We start from the raw sequence: 17,239 nt of genomic DNA on the forward strand, positions 1-17,239 counted from the left end.
CTTAAGCAAGGCCCTTAACCCTCTAGGTACAACAACTGACCATGGCCTCTAAAACCAACTTCCAAACAATAGCTGGGATATACAGAAAAAATTCATTGTGCTGTACGTGTGTATATGTACAAATAAAAACATGATATTCTGTGTGTATGGTCTGAAGCCCTTGTTTACAATTCTAACCTTAACTCTGATTAACATACTTGGAACTGATGAAGGTAGATTGGTAATACTAGAGTAGTGCCTTTAAAAAATACACCATCACAGTGGTATTTTCACCAACTTTGGTTAAACTTTGGGCTTTTATTATAGCCAATTTGCTTTTTGTATGTTTTTTGAAATTTGGAGAAAAAAAGAGTACCAGAGAGTCACAAAAAATGGGGAACAAACTTGGGACCTCAAGAACATCTTTGCTGTGAGTCACTCACTCTTCCAGCCACACCACTATGTTGTCTATATGACAGACCTGGGATGCTTAAAGCCCATCCAAGCCAAAATTCATAAGGCACATATGAACGTCTATTATGCTAACCCAACACCGCTGAAATCCACGTTTGAATCTTAGCAGTGCTTTGGCTGTCATTGGCTATGTCTGAGGTGGGGATGACCCAAGCCCTGTGATGGATCGACACCCTGTCTAGGGTATTCCTGTCTTGTGCCTAGGGTTTTCTGAAGGAACTGGATCATTTAAACATTATTTATTTTTTGTAAATTGTAAAACCTGACAAGTAAATGTGTTGTTAGTTGTCTTTTGTTTTTAAATGTACTTCATTTTAAGTTATCCAACTTTTTGCACTCACTTATAAGCACAACGTAGGTGTTTCCTAACAACCTGGCAATACAAGTATAAATCTGGACCCATTTATAGCTGGAGACCATGGAGGAGTAATTTAGACTCCAATTTAGTTTTCTCTGCTGGGTAGTTCTTAGCTTCCCCATTCTCAATTTGAGAATGTCATTAGGTGAATACTGAGCTGTAAAAAAGTGGGTGGCAAAAGTTTACTGTATGACTGACATCATTAGCTTAGACACGTGGGGGAATATACAAACTCTGCACAAAAAGGACCCGGACCACCCCACCTGGGGATCGAACTTAGGACCTTCTTGCTGTGAGGCGACAGTGCTACCCACTGAGCCACCTCACCCTTACATTAAAAATGAATTATTAATAAATAATTCATTTATTCATTTTATTAAGAACAATTTACAGTAATCAGTAAACCTACCACCATGTTTTTAAAGTATGAAGGGGGAAACCTTCGCATGCTAAGGTTCTTAAAATGGGAAAATGTTCTGGAAATATTCTGCACAGGGTATAAGAGTAGCAAATCACATATAGCTCTTTTTGTAGAAAATCATAGTAGTGGCATAGGGAGAACATGGCAAACTGAACATAGACACTAACTGAAGCTAAGTACTGTAGCACCGACACTACATAATGCACCTGTGCCACAGTCATGCCTATAAAGTAAAATTAAATGTATTCACTCCACTTTGTGATTAAACTGTTAATTTAGCTTTTTCATACTGTCGATGTTTATATTTTAGACATGTGAATAAAAGAGCAAAATACTTCTACCCCACTGGGTCAATCTAACCATGGCAAGTATTCATTCAGTCAAGTCATGAATACTTAACCTATAAATATTACAGTTATCCATTATAAATGAATAGACGGTTTGCTTCAGGCAAACAAGTGCATACAAAGTAGATGGCATTCAGTGTTAGTCAATATGCTTCTATCTTTAATGGGCTGGAAGATAGCAGCACATTTCACTCAATAGATGAAAACAGGCTGAGTCTGTGGGTTTGCACCACCTAAAGATGAAGCTTCCCCCCCCCCTACTGTGAGGGACATTAACTGTCAGCAAAAACAGGCCGGCAGAATATTAGTCTTGAGGATAACACACGCTCATGCACGTTAAAAAGCAATGACGCAGCAGCAGCATTAAGCTGATGTGAAACATGTCAAGTGTTTGTGATGAAAAATGACTAGTTATCATTTCGCCTGTTCTACCGCAAGGCTGATACCGTTAATGTCTAATCTATGTGTGCTAAACTACTTAGGATGTCACAAATGGCCTAATCAGCAATGAAGGAGGAGAGGAGGTTAAAATTAGACCCATAAAGCTAAGTAAATAGACTCGAACTTGATCTTTCTGCCCTGCCCATACATCAGTTTTAAACCTGCTTCAGTCCCCATAGACCGTTAAGCCGGTGCTTAGTAATGAGGCAGCAATGCAAGCTAGAGGTTAATGAAGGATTACTTTTACTAATTACTTCATCCACCTTTTCCTTACTTTACAGATGTTTGCTAACACATTTACAATATTCTAAACAGCATAGCAATGGCCATGTTGACAGCTGCTGGTGATGTCATAAGGACATACATCGACCAGCCAAAACATTATGACCAATGACAGGTGAAGTGAATAACACTGATAATCTCTTCATCACGGCACCTGTTAGTGGGTGGGATATATTAGGCAGCAAGTGAGCATTTTATCCTCAAAGTTGATGTGTTAGAAGCAGGAAAATTTTGAGAAAAATAGAATTTGAGTGAGTTTGACAAGTGCCAAATTGTGATGGCTAGACGACTGGGTCAGAGCATCTCCAAAACTGCAGCTCTTGTGGAGTGTTCCCGGTCTGCAGTGGTCAGTATCTATCAAAAGTGGTCCAAGGAAGGAACAGTGGTAAACCAGCGACAGGGTCGTGGGTGGCCAAGGCTCATTGATGCACGTGGGGAGCGAAGGCTGGCCAGTGTAGTCCGATCCAACAGACGAGCTACTGTAGCTGAAATTGCTAAAGAAGTTAATGCTAGTTCTGATAGAAAGGTGTCAGACTCCATCCCTCGACAGGTCAGGGCTGTTTTGGCAGCAAAAGAAGGACCAACACAATATTAGGAAGGTGGTCATAATGTTATGCCTGATCGGTGTAAATGTCTAGTATTAAATGCAAGTAAACAAAACAAAGATAGTACACCCACAAGTAGCTGTGTATGTGTGCATTTGATCATTTGCAGAGATGTATGTAGGCTCTTACCAGTTGCTTTTCCATGTGTGTCGGACATGTGGGTCGTGGATGGCATGCTTATCGGCCTGCTCATCCAGAAAGTCGAACATGTACTTTATGGCGAGGGGGAGAGCACTTCCTCGATGTGCCGTGCTAAAGATGGTCTCAAACAAGTCGTCTACAAACTTCTGGAGTGTGCCCTTGAAAGCCACAAGAAACATAATGTATAAGAAGCATGTACTTTAAAAAAATTTTTGTTTATTGATTTATTCATCGTCTTCAACCACTTTATCTGAATCAGGATGGTGGTCTAGAAAAGGTGGTAGTTCATCACAGGACATTCTCAGGACAGCTCAGTCATTTAGGTAATTCACCTAAAGGCATATCTTTTTTTAAAAACAAGTACCTGGAGAAAACCTACATTACTTGATGTACTACCATGGTGTCAGCTTTTTGTAATACAAGAGCTTTTTTATCTATACTATTTATCTCTTAACCACTAGCGCAGTGGTAGCTCAGCAATTACAGTACTAGACTAGTCATCAGAGCGTCACTGTTCAAGCCCCACCAATGACAAATTTCCCCTTAAGCAAGGCCCTTGACCCCTAACTGCTAGCTTAGCATAAAAGTGTCTGCTAAACACAGTGAATATAAATGTACCTTTTTTTTTACCCCTGCAAAGTTACAATTAACAATCAGCATGATGGCTTGAAACGTATCAAAAGTTGAGGTTAGGAATTTGAAATGTACCCTTTCTATTGCCATTTTCTACAGGAGCTTAGAGCTTTCTTAGGAGCTTAGATTGTGCATAAATAAGATGGTAAAACATACAACTGTGATTTTTTGCAAATTCTTTCTAGGCAGTTATGTTAGATTTAGCTCTTGAAGAGACATTCCAGAAAGTCTTTAAGAGAAGTTTATTCAGAATGAGTTGCCGTTACTTTTTTCTGTTTGCTGGATTTCTGAACCTTTCCGAATTTTGATGAAGCAAGTAAGTGAGCAAGAAAGCATTTCTAAACGTGAGTGTGGTTTATTTTAGTGACTATAACTAGCCCGACAGCCAATGAATAGGTAAATAATTATTTTGCACTTTTTAAATACCATCTGGGAACAGGTGTTGAATCTACGGAGCCCTCTCCATTCATGTGAATTACATCGCACACCGCCCCGGCGAGCCATAATTTAATTTAATGTTGTCGACTTTAAGAGATGTGAAGTAGAGAGAATCTAATCCACTTATAGCAACTGATAGGATGTGTCTCGGTGACAGAGAGAAGTTAAGAGAGGCAGAGTGATAGTGAAAGAAACAGAGGAAAAATCCAGCTTATGTGTTGAAGCGGTGAGCAGCATTTCAGCAACCACTGCTCCCTGGTTGTGTTTTTCCCTCTATTACTCTTTAATGCCTCCCATTGCCTTTTAAGTGATTTTATTCATTCAGGGTGCACATTTTAGTTTAACCTTAATGGATCAACTTCACTGTATAGTTAAAACACGTCTAAAACATAAAGCTATCTGTTGGCTTGCTATCTGTTGGCTTGCATCCAGAGAGATAAAACCTCTACTCATATGAACATATCATGGTTTTCCAGTCATATACAGCGCAGAAACCGAAGCCCATTTTACTTTAATTGTTTACTGTGTAAGTAACAAAAGTCTCTTCAGGGTAACTCTGCACCAGATGTTTAGGGTATGTAGTTGCCCCTGCAGAGAAGTCCATCAATAATCACTTGCAGTATATACAGCCAGTCACTAAATGTGAAATGTGGTAGTAGATCCTGACTTTAATAACATTTTTGCAGTTACTTCTACAAATCTCTGTTGATTTGGATGCTGTCCATTGTTATTAGACTTTCTGTCTAGAAAAAAACACTTTGGCAAAATCAGCTACTTTCTTTAACAGATGTCTTTTTGTCACACCACTAAGCAATTTCACACTGTTAAAAATAACTTAATGTATTCTGCATACACTTCAGATTTTTACTAGCAAATGACAATCTAGTTTTATGCAATGTGTTTAGGTTAGCACCCTACTGACACTAAATGGTGGATGTGACTTATACTTTGTCCAGGGAGCTAATTTTGCTAGAGTAGGGAGGGAAAAATAAACCTGTTAAGTGACAGTCACAGTTTTGCTGTGTCTCATATTCCTGACAGTCTGTCTTTTCCCTCTGAAAATGAGAATACATATTGGTTCTTGTGTCAAGATGGGGATTGGAGACGGAGATAGCGGTGAGGCTTTTGACAGATGTCATCCCATGTGATGCCTGACATTGTCATTACTTGCTGGGAACCAAAGCAGCTATTTTAGAGAGGCACACACTTTAAAAAAAGGAAGCCATCAGGCTTGAGCACACAGTTGTGGAAATGCAACTGCTTGGTTCTCTGGACAAAGGTGATTAATGTGTTTAATGACCTTAGAAGATTTAACTACATATATAGAGTAAACAAAGAAAAATAGTAAGAAACCACAGGAGGAGAAAGATTTTATAGAAAGTAAGTGATTGAAAGCAAGGAAAAGCTAGAAAAGGTATTAATTCCCACTGCTTCTTCATTTTTATGAAAAACATCAATATAAAAGAAATATCTAAAATATATAAAAGAACCCAGCACTCATGGAGGACTAAAGGTGTTTATTTGATGAATGAGAGGAAACTGTCATACCAATCATTTTCATTGAGGGAACTGGCTCTGTAATAAACTTGTTATTAAACAAAAACAATCTATCTACATGATGACACAAGGCCCATGACAGGTTGTCTATCAGGTGAGCCTAGTGATTGGTCTGGTATTTATATAAATGTATATTTGAGTTTTTTGGGATTCTCGTAAATACTTATTAGCATGTAGCCATGACGAATGTCAAAGTAAGCATTTTTAGTAAGACATATGGACAGCTCTGTCATGTATCCTGACAAAAACATTTCTTGAAGTCCCTCCTTTAACCAGAGACTTTAAACCTTAAGGAGCACTAGCATTTAATTAGTAGGCTGTGAATGTTTTTTCTAAAACAAACACAATATGACAGTACTTCAAACTGTAAAATTTGTAGTTAGTTTGGTGACTGTAGTCTGTAATGCTAGCCAACCACTGCTGAGAAACAGGTTTAAATCTCGGTGATGTTACTGACCAGCCGACCAGCGTCTTTACAAACATGATTGGCTATGTCTGAAGAAAGTACAGGGGGTTGGCCAAGCCCTGTGATGGATTTATGCCCCGTCCAGGGTATACCTGTCTTGTGCCCAGTGCTTCCAAGTTAAGTGGAACTGGGCCTGCCGCAACCCTGACCAGGATAAAGCAGTTAATAAAAATGATGTTAATGAAAATGGCTCAGGATACAACAGGTCTATTTATCAAGTGGCCCATTATTCATGTGACTAACCATACTGCAGCCAATTAATAATATCTAATGCATCAGTCAAATATTTAATACTAATAGATACAACAGAAAATAACTACAGAAATAGTAACCAGATCACACTTATCCATTACATTAGACTTTGTTACCCCTCAACAAAATTTATGTAATGTAGCAAACGAATAAAACACTTTTGGAGCTAGAGCACAGACAATCAAATATTGTCTAAAATAAATTTGATTGTGTCTCAAATGCAATACACTAGTTTTATACAATATAGGGAACATTTTGCCATGTTTATTGAAAATGTGTCCCGTGTGCCAATTAACCTTGGGGTGCAGTCCTTTGACCTTGCACTTTAAGAAAAGCATTTTATGAGGATAATAGAACTGTGCTAGTGATTCACTTAAAACCACTTAGAAACATTAGACAATAGACAAAAAAAATAACCTAGACTGGGCATCATGCTGCCATATCCATGATAGGGCACTCAACCATCCCATTATTTACTTAACCTGCAAACTGCAGCACCCTAAACTGCACTATGCAGGGAGGACGCAAACTCAGATTGCCTGAACTTTGGTGCTACGCGAGACCCATTCTACTCATGTGTGAACAAAATTTTTTTCTTATATTTCTACAGTTGCCAAAAATGACCTTGATAGAATTTCACTGGTTGCTGTGCACTGTTCTTTTTTTTTCTTTTTTTTATTTTTTTTTTTTACTATTTTTCCCACTTTTTTCCCCAAATTCTATCCCTCAGTCTAATTGTGTCCAATTTACCCTGACTGCATCCTCTATACTGATTCGACCCTTTACCGCTGACTGAGGACGCCTCCCAACTGACATGCGTCCCCTGCGGTACGCATAGTCAGTTTGGATTGTGCATTTTTCACCCGCACGAGTTGAGTTCATACACTTGACAGGCACTGTGCTCGGAGGGCCACACCCCCACCAGCGTTATTCCTCAGCCCTGTGCAGGCGCCATCAGTCAGCCAGCAGGGGCCGCAGTTGTACCAGTTATGAGGACCTATGATCAGACTTTCTTTACCCTCTAACCCTGAACAACAGTCGATCGTTGTTCATGCGGCCGCCCAACCCAGTCGGAGAGGCAGAGCTGAGATTCGATACGATGTATTCGAAACCCCAACTCTGGTGAGCTAGCATACTTTACCGCTGCACCACCTGAGCGGCCGCTGTGCAGTGTTCTTTACTCTTTTCAGAACTGTACTCTTCGTACCTGGTAGTTAAGAGTAGTACTAAGTAATGGTAGGCTGGCAGTGAAAACAATGTCCAAAAGTGTAAATAGATACACAGATTAACTGTACTGCTCTGGATAGTGACATGTTGGCATCAGGTTATTTATGGTTATTAGCAACATAACACACAGGCTTACCATCTGTGCTTTATATTCACTAATCCTAATGAGTGAATAAGGGAAAATGGCGAATAGGAATGGGATATTTAAAACAAATAAAAAGAGGTAAACACTTCACATTTCTCTCCAGCTGAGACTGATTGAAGCAGAATGTTCCAATTTATTCTGCTCCGATGTGTTGCTATTTTGTCAGCGTGAGATGCCTTTTGTTATGATCATTAACCAAAATTATAATTTTATTCGGATGTCAGACTAGTGCTAACATCTACTAACCCAAGAGAAACACTGGGGAAAGTAAACAATGCAGAAACACAATTACGGTCACCTTTTATTAATCATTAGCTACAATGGCATTTTTCTGGTGCCTTACCTTTGTAGCCAGAAGTCTGGTCAGGTAGATTTCGGATACCATCTTGCTACCTCGGTCCCCTTCTTTCTGGTCTCCGTGCTCATGGTTCTTTACCAGATGCCAAACTTTGACCCCACTTTCCAGGTCAGGTGTAATCATTGGAGTACGGGAACGCAAGCTGTCTGGGCTGCCCGTGTACTTGATCATGTTTTCTAGTTGAGACAGAACAAAAGCTCACATCAGCATAAAAACACTGGTGTTGACCGGTCATTCTCTTGTGACCAGGGCACACACTCGAATAATCTTTTAATTGGATATGAATGTTTTACTTATAAATTTTTTATCATTGTGTTGGATTGTAGTTTGAACTGGTGTCAGCAAAGATTTGTAATGGATTCAACAATAGTGGGATGGTCATGTTACTTAAAAAATATATGTATGTGTGTGTGTTTGTGTGCACATACTGTGCCTTCACCAGGTTACTGCAGCAAAAAATCTAAAAATCAATTTGTCTCTGGAGAAAACAATTTTGCTGAGAAAGAAGAAACAAATGTTCCTCACTAAAAGAGGGGAAATATAAAAAAAACAAAAACAAAAGGAAAAGAATGATGGAGAAGAAACAGGATGGAAAAAAACAGATTTACTGCAAGAACATGAAGTGTATATTTATATAGAGTGTAAATTTACAGTGCTGCGAAAAAGGAACTCTCCCATTACTGATTATTGTTCATGCATTTTTGTCTCACTGAATAATGTATGATTTCTGAACAAAACTTGCTTTCTAATTTTGTGAAACCTTATTAAATTATGAAAACAATTACCCAATAAGCATATCACCCTTGTAAAAAAGTAATTGATATAACCTCTACACACCCTTTTTTTGCCAGTCCTATACAATATAATTCTCAGCCATCAAAAAACTGTCTCAGGACTCACCTGAACCACAGTAGAAATCAATATATGCAAATAAGGAGACTTGAAGTAGTGGGGGTGGTATTTTTGCTTATTTTTTAAGGGGCTCAAAGACAGCTGGGAAATTACAAGCAGTTCCAGAAAAAAACAAACAAACAAACAAAACAAAAATCTTCAGATAGGCGCTCAGGTGGTGCAGCGGTAAAACATGCTAACACACCAGAGCTGACATTTCGAATTAGTCGGTTCGAAACTCACGGGCGCCTACACGAACAACGATTGGCTGTTGTTCAGGGGGGAGGGGGGTACCGGACGGGACCTCATAACTGATGCAATTACAACCTCTGCTGGCTGATTGATGGCACCTGCACAGAGATGAAGGATAATACGTTGATCAAGGTGTGGCTCTCCGTACACAAAGCTGGTCCGCATATGAACTTGTGCAGGTAAAAAGATGCAGTCAGCTACTGCACATGTGTCGGAGTGGATCAACTGTCCTCAATCAACAGTGGAGATCAACATCATTAGAGAGGAAGCAATCGTTAATTGGATACGACTAGATTGGGAGGAAAATTGGGAAAAATGCAAAAAAAATCCCTTTAGCTAAGGTCAAGCCTAAGGTGTTTATGACTCAATATGAAGAAACTATACAAAAATGTATTAACCTGGATTAATATAAAGCATAAACACATCTTAAATTGACCCAGTAAGCTACCGTCAATCACTCATACTTTCTGTGTTTACATTTTGCTATTAAGCAACCCTCTGGGCTGAAATTATTAAAGGCTTATGCTAACCTCTCTCTTCAGTTTGTACAACTGCACAAACATTTATTCTAACTTCAAAATACCTGCCATTTTTGCAAGTCCAAATGACTTAACGAAATGTTTAATTCACTGATAGTTCTAACTACTTTTAAGAATAAGCAGTAATTTGCAAATGAATAGCCACAAATAAGACATATCTGGTTTATCTACAAATGTATTACAGATCATTTCCAGTTAGTCCACTACTGACTCTAGATGAATAGCAGCATCCTGTTGATATTAATAATCTGCCGCAAAATATGACCATAAAAGTATGAATCCCAACACAAACAACAAAGCCTACTTTACACTCCAGATAGATGCTTGCTATTAAATTGCACACCAGAATTCGGCCTCCAAGAGGATGGCAACATAACAAGCCCACATCTTTTCTCTTTCTTTAGCATCTGCCTTTAGTGGTCTGCGGGTTCAAAGAGCATCTTCTGTTCATCCAGTTTGAAAAAGCTTCTTTTCGATTGAAATTAATTCTAAAAAAGGACTGAAAAGAAGTGTGGCATGAACCCCCCCCTTCCCCTGCCCTCTGCGTGTGTCTGTGACACGCTGCCTCTCTCACTTCATTTAAGGCTAATTTGGAACTAAGGTGGAAGACTATGGAGATGAGACACGGTTAATGCTCTATTTGATGTGTGTGGAGAGTGCCCGCTCTGCCCCAGGCCTTTGATCTTCTGCTTTATCGAATCCAATAGCATGCTGGGTGATATGAGTTGGACTGTTATAGCTCGGGAGGGAAGTCAAGTGCAAAGAGACTCATTTCTCTTCAGCTTTTGCCTTTGTGTGAATCATCACTCTCTTCATGTAAAGCCTTTTAGGTCTTTGCCTTTCCTTCTAGTTACTGAGAGGAAATTTCTCTCAGTTGGTTCTTACCTTTCTATAAAATTGGATCCTTATTTTCAGGATCTCAAATGCAGACACACATACGAACACCCTTATAAACAAATCTAATGCTCACATATTATGTATGATACCTACCATATTTGCTAGCAGAAGTCCTGGAGACTGTAGAGTTGTTCACAGAGTTGTAGGCAGTGACCTGCTTAGGTACAAGTGCCACCAGGGAATTATCAGGCACCTGTAGAATGTAAGAAAAGTTTTTAACTTGCAGAAGTAAACTACCAAATTGCATATTATAGCAAATACACCAATCAGCCATATAATTAAAACCACCTCCTTGTTTCTACACTCAATGTGCATTTTATCAGCTCCACTTACCATATACGAGCACTTCGAAGTTCTACAATTACTGACTGTATTTCTCTACATACCTGTTTAGCCTCCTTCCACCCTGTTCTTCAATGGTCAGGACCACCACAGGACCACCACAAAGCAGGTAATATTTAGGTGGTGGATCATTCTCAGCACTGCAGTGACACTGACATGGTGGTGGTGTGTTAGTGAGTGTTGTGCTGGTATGAGTGGATCAGACACAGCAGCACTGCTGGAGTTTTTAAATACCGTGTCCACTCACTGTCCACTCTATTAGACACTCCTACCTAGTTGGTCCACCTTGTAGATGTAAAATCAGAGACGATCGCAATCTATTGCTGCTGTTTGAGTTGGTCATCTTCTAGACCTTCATCAGTGATCACAGGATGCTGCCTACGAGTCGCTGTTGGCTGGATATTTTTGGTTGGTGGACTATTCTCAGTCCAGCAGTGACAGTGAGGTGTTTAAAAACTCCAGCAGTGCTGCTGTGTCTTATCCACTCATACCAGCACAACACACACTAACACACCACCACTATGTCAGTGTCACTGCTGTGCTGAGAATGATCCACCACCTAAAAAATACCTGCTCTGTGGTGGTCCTGTGGGGGTCCTGACCATTAGAGAACAGCATGAAAGGGGGCTAACAAAGCATGCAAAGAAACAGATGGACTACAGTGAGTAATTGTAGAACTACAAATTGCTTCTATATCGTAAGTAGAGCTGATAAAATGGACAGTAGAGTGTAGAAACAAGGAGGTGGTTTTAATGTTATGGCTGATCAGTGTTTATGACAACATGTTACAAAACTGGGTTATAAGTACAGCTAATTGTATATTAAAGTGTGTAGATAGACCTGTTTTATTATTCTATAAATGACTGTTAAACGTTTTATGTAAAATGAAGCTCTGCTAAACAATAACTGCCTAGAATCATGACTATAAGTTTTGTTTGAAAGCAAAACAAAGAATGCACACGCAACACAGGTTATAAGAACTGTGTACTTATAGGTCTTCATAAACTTGATGAAGTTCCTGAATATTATTTACAAAATACTGTGCAAATGACACACATAAAGAATACACAAGCAATATGTAAATTAGGTTTCATGTATGCAAATTGCCCTCTTTAGCTATATTGAGTTCAGATCAAAAGAGCAGTGCAGTGAGAATGATATCCATCTATTTAGTAAGACTGGAAATAAATCTTATGTACATTTTTACATGGGGAAGATCTTGGTGCTTGTGTTCATTTATATTAATTAGACTGTATAAAGTAAATACCACTGACACTATAATTATAGCTTTTGTTTAGATTGTGTTATAGTATACCTGATCTTTATTGGTATTACCTGAGACATGCAGTGAGCATTTCAAATTACTTTTACTCCATAAATTACACTGTTTTGCAAATCTGTGTGCTTGTTATTGTTACTAACTTTTCATACATTTTAAGACCTTAGTAAATCAGGTGCATAATTTATTGCAATGAAGTATTCAAATCACTCTTCCTCCAGTTCCTCCAGATTTAGCCCAATCCACATTAAACCGCAGGCAAAATGTGTTGCTCCACCTTTCTAATAAGCTGACTGTTTCCTAATGGCATAAATATACTTCCAGATGCCAGGTTGTTAAAATTGGCTGACAATATTGTCTTCAGTGTCCATTGTTACTCCTACCTCTCTGGTTGGTGGGTTTAGCTTTAGGATTGTGGGTTATATAGGACAAGCAAGTAAAAATGTGCTGCTGTATGTATTTTTATTTTTAACTTAAGCACCTGCTTCCTAAAATGCTTATGCATGTCCCTTCTTTTAGAAACCAGCAATTTTGTGTGACTTTATGCACCTATTTGGAACACCTCTGAACAGCCACATCACCCCTGATTAGCTTTCCCTCTCTCAGCACAATCTGGCAACCCAATATATGACACACTTACGGGGTTAATTGAGGTGAAGCTCTGGATGAGCTTTGAACTGCTGGTGAATACACGAGTGCTGGGCTTCGAAGACAATTACTGCATTATTTTATCTACCCAGTATTCGAGCGGAGAGTAACGACTGCTGTTCATTAGACAGATAATGTGAAATACAAGAGGGTACAATGAATAGGTCAGGAGGGAAATGAGAGCAGACTTGACCACACAGGGAGCACAGTGGGATGTCACTTCCATTGGAAACACTAAAGCAATTACAACCATCAAGTTCATCTGCGACTTTTTTTTTTAATCTGTTCGGGGAGGGGAGAGGCATTTTTATTATTATGCACAGGCGACTGGCTCTTAAGATCTTTTGCTGCTAATGGGAATCTGACTGCTCAAATGTAGAAAATGACAGTAAGGCTTATGCAACATGGTGAGCTATTTCCTGACAGAAAATCAAAGTCATGTCAGCACAATGGATGAGGAAGATTTCTGACCACAGGAGAGATGGTAAGAGAAGGATTTAGAGCTTAATGTGCACTGCTGTGCACAGAATATACAAAGATAAAAAAGCATTATCTAGGCTACGTATAGTCCAATAGGGTAGAAGTAAATGAAACAAACAGTGAGAGCATTTACAAGAGAATAATAATCAAAACATAATAAAATTTCAGCTGTTATTTAACAATTTAACTGATAATATAAACATTATATTTGCAAGGTGTATGGGGTGGGGTGAGGTCACTTTTTTATTTTTTTATTTATGCATTTTCTCCCATTTTCTCCCCAATTTAGCGTTGTCAATTTGTCTTCCACTGCTGGGGAATCCCTTACTGCAGTCAAGGTGGGCATATTGCTGCACGCAGCCCTTAGCTGAACCCTTTTTCACCTATACATTCTGCACAGACGCCTCTCTATCTGCCACATGGTCCGGTCATCCCACCCTAGCAGAGACGTGTCTGCTGCAGGCACTGCCAATTATGGCCGCTAGATGGCACCCAGCCGACCGGTGGCAACGCCGCATTTTGAACCAAAGAGTTCAGAATCTCGGCGCTGGTGTGCTAGCGGAATATCCCGCTGCGCCACCTGGGCGCCACATGGAAAAGTTGATTGTTTAGTAAACACGTATGTACATACTAAATACAATTCTATACTACTGCATACCACTATACTGTAGTATGTAGACAAAATATACAGATGGGGGAGACACATCACATTAAACTTAATTGCTGGTGAACCTGATATGCCTGAACCCGATAGAAAAAGGTGTGTTGACCACCCAAAAATAAAAATGTGCAAGGCAGGGTTAGTCAGAATTGAGAAACACAACCTTATTGGTTGTGTCAAGTCAACTATTGCTATTATTGTATAAATGTTGCTAAATTGACTATCTGTATTTGTTTACTATTATTATTATTACTATTATTTATTTTTTGTTTTATTTATTTTTGCATTTTGTCTTAAAGTAGTCATATCCAGTTCCCCTGGTCAACCTTCCTCCACCACTGCAGATCCCTACCCCAATAAATGAACCAATAAACACATGTTTAAAGGCTGCAATTGTTTTACACAATTATGTATCCACTTACAATAGCAAAAAGAGTACCTAGCAATGAGAGCCATCGGTATCAAGTGAAAAACAGTGCCGACTGTTGATTGGTCAAATGCAATTGCCACTGAATCACCAGTATAGTGAGTCAATACAAGGTCTATATTTTAAACCCAACTGCAACAGATTTTGCTTACTTGACTTGTACACCTGCTTTTGGTCAAGTAATCAACTGCAAGCTTTATGATCAGAAGAGGGAGTGCATTGCAGGTCTAATATTCAAAATGAAAACGTTTTAAAAACCGTTTCACTGAGAATGTAATACATGGGGTATAAGAGGTTAGCAATGGGTGCCATGAGCAAATGAAAAACAGAGCTACAGAAAAATTAAAGGCTACAACTACTGCAGTGGAGCAAACCGCTACAATTCTTTGTATAGTTACAGTTACTGTTACATAGCCTCCAGCATTTTTCCCCTTCAGCATGCTCCTCACAGTGGAAATGTACAGTAGCACATATGGATAGCTCTGATTTTGGATGTGTACTGCATGAAATCCCTGTATGAATGTTTAAGAACTACTACTACAGATCTACTAATTATTTAAAGTACTTATATTACTAATATTTACAGTATGTAAGGGTTAAATAGAAGCAGAGGTTCTCCCCTCAGAGCTGCAAACTCTTTAAAATCCTCTCAAAATCTCCTCCTCTTTCTTGTTTTGCCAAGAATACCATACCCTGTCTACCTGAAAATGAATTAACTTCCTTCTTTATTATCTCATCTCTAAATTCCAATCACCACCTAATCTTGTCTCCTGTCCAGCACCCGCATACCCACACGCCACCAATGTGACATTTAATTTTAGTGAAGCACAAGCCCCCTTCCTCCCACCTGTTTCTTTTTCTCTCTTTTTCTATGAAAGCTCATTTGGGGGTGGTGGAGAAAGAGAGGTAGGCTTAAATTATTTACACCATAATGAAGTGCATGTCCATCTGCTATTCGCTCCAGTCAGGTTGCACAGGTTGCATTGACGATAGGAACAGTGTGGGTGTCTGTGATAGGCAGCTGATTGGCACTTCAGATTCAATCTACGAAAACAATGTGTCATCGCGAGTCTGTTTACTACTGTATTTGGAGAAGCTGTCAATCAAAGTGTGTCTCTAAGTCTAGTTCTTCAATCTGGCTAGGGGTAATTGGGATGCTCATGCTATTACAAGGTCAAGGGGGTGAAAAGGGTCATGTGGAGACCTAATGAAAGATTTGTAGGGGACAACAGGATAGAAAACACCATAAATGTTAAATAAATGAAATTATTCTGTTCTTTGATTTTTGCAGTGGCCTGAAATGGATAAATCATTTCTATTGGGGAAAAAAACACGAGTTACAAAGGAACCAAAAAATCAATCACAGTGATAATAAAATGATAAGGAATAAAAGAGCTAGATACCAGATTTCATGGCGTCCTTGCTTTAAAGTAGAGCAAACTAGAAAGTCTGTCATTGTTTCATATTGTTTGAATCTTTAAAGATTTCCTCAGATTATTTGAACTCTCAATTATAAATCAATGTGATAACCACTTTTCTTCAATTACAGAGTCAAATACTAAGGTGCTATTTAAACTGCAGTACAACGTGTTACCTTAAATGATACTCTGCCTTTCTGAATTCTTCACAACTGAGCAAACGGATCCCACACCAGCTTTACCACTGCTGTCTGAATCAATACTGTCTGATATTTCAAAGTGCGTCTTTAAATAGAAATCACCGTGCATGTCATAGACACAGGTTTTTGGTATTTTTGAATTAGATCTAGAATTTATGAGCACAAGATGTTTTGCTTTTACTATAACAAGTGCTTTTGTTCCCTATAAATTCTGTATTGCATGTTTGCAATCAATAGTCCTACAGTAGCACCTGTAGTACAGGTTAAAAAACAGAAACTCTTATGCTCAGATTAAATAATTAGAGAATGCATCAATGAGGAACTTTCCAATGAGTTTAAAAGCAGACTTAAGTGTAAAAAAAACCTCATATCTTTTAAAGAAAAGAAAATTTCCAGGTGGTGCAACCACACAGTAATAAACACAGTTTTAAAGGACACGTACACTGATCAGCTCCACTTACCATATAGAAGCACTTTGTAGTTCTACAATTACTGTCCATCTGTTTATCTACATTTTTACTGTTTCTCTACTTTTTTTTTAGCCTGCCTTCACCCTGTTCTTTAATGGTCAGGACCCCCACAGGACCACAACAGAGTAGGTATTATTTGGGTGGTGGATCATTCACAGCACTGCAGTGACACTGACATGGTGGTGGTGTGTTAGTGTGTGTTGTGCTGGTGAGAGTGGATCATACACAGCAGCGCTGCTGGAGTTTTTAAATACCACTCACTGTCCACTCTATTAGACACTCCTACCTAGTTGGTCCACCTTGTAGATCAGAGATGATCGCTCATCTATTGCTGCTGTTTGAGTTGGTCATCTTCTAGACCTTCATCAGTGGTCAGAGGACGCTGCCCATGAGGCGCTGTTGGCTGGATATTTTTGGTTGGTGGACTATTCTCAGTCCAGTAGTGACAGTGAGGTGTTTAAAAACTCCATCAGCATTTCTGTGTCATATCCAATCATACCAGCACAACACACAATAACACACCACCACCATGTCAGTGTCACTGCAGTGCTGAGAATGATCCAGCACAAATAATACCTACTCTGTGGTGGTCCTGGGAGAGTCCTGACCAC

The 17,239-nt window shown here is 39.1% G+C and overlaps 1 protein-coding gene across 1 annotated transcript in view; it reads right to left on the reverse strand.

Annotated features, from left to right (window-relative positions):
• The window catches only part of plxna4 (plexin A4), a 317,539-nt gene that overhangs the window by 11,143 nt on the left and 289,157 nt on the right, over positions 1-17,239 (reverse strand). Inside the window, exons 27-29 of the mRNA XM_062995348.1 lie at positions 10,797-10,896; positions 8,110-8,300; positions 3,037-3,206 (exon numbers count right to left, since the gene is read on the reverse strand). Of these exons, the coding sequence (XP_062851418.1) occupies positions 3,037-3,206; positions 8,110-8,300; positions 10,797-10,896 (461 nt within the window). The remainder of the gene's footprint in view (positions 1-3,036; positions 3,207-8,109; positions 8,301-10,796; positions 10,897-17,239) is intronic.

The sequence above is a fragment of the Trichomycterus rosablanca genome, chromosome 1, assembly GCF_030014385.1.
Source record: "Trichomycterus rosablanca isolate fTriRos1 chromosome 1, fTriRos1.hap1, whole genome shotgun sequence".
Taxonomy (NCBI): Eukaryota; Metazoa; Chordata; class Actinopteri; order Siluriformes; family Trichomycteridae; genus Trichomycterus; species Trichomycterus rosablanca.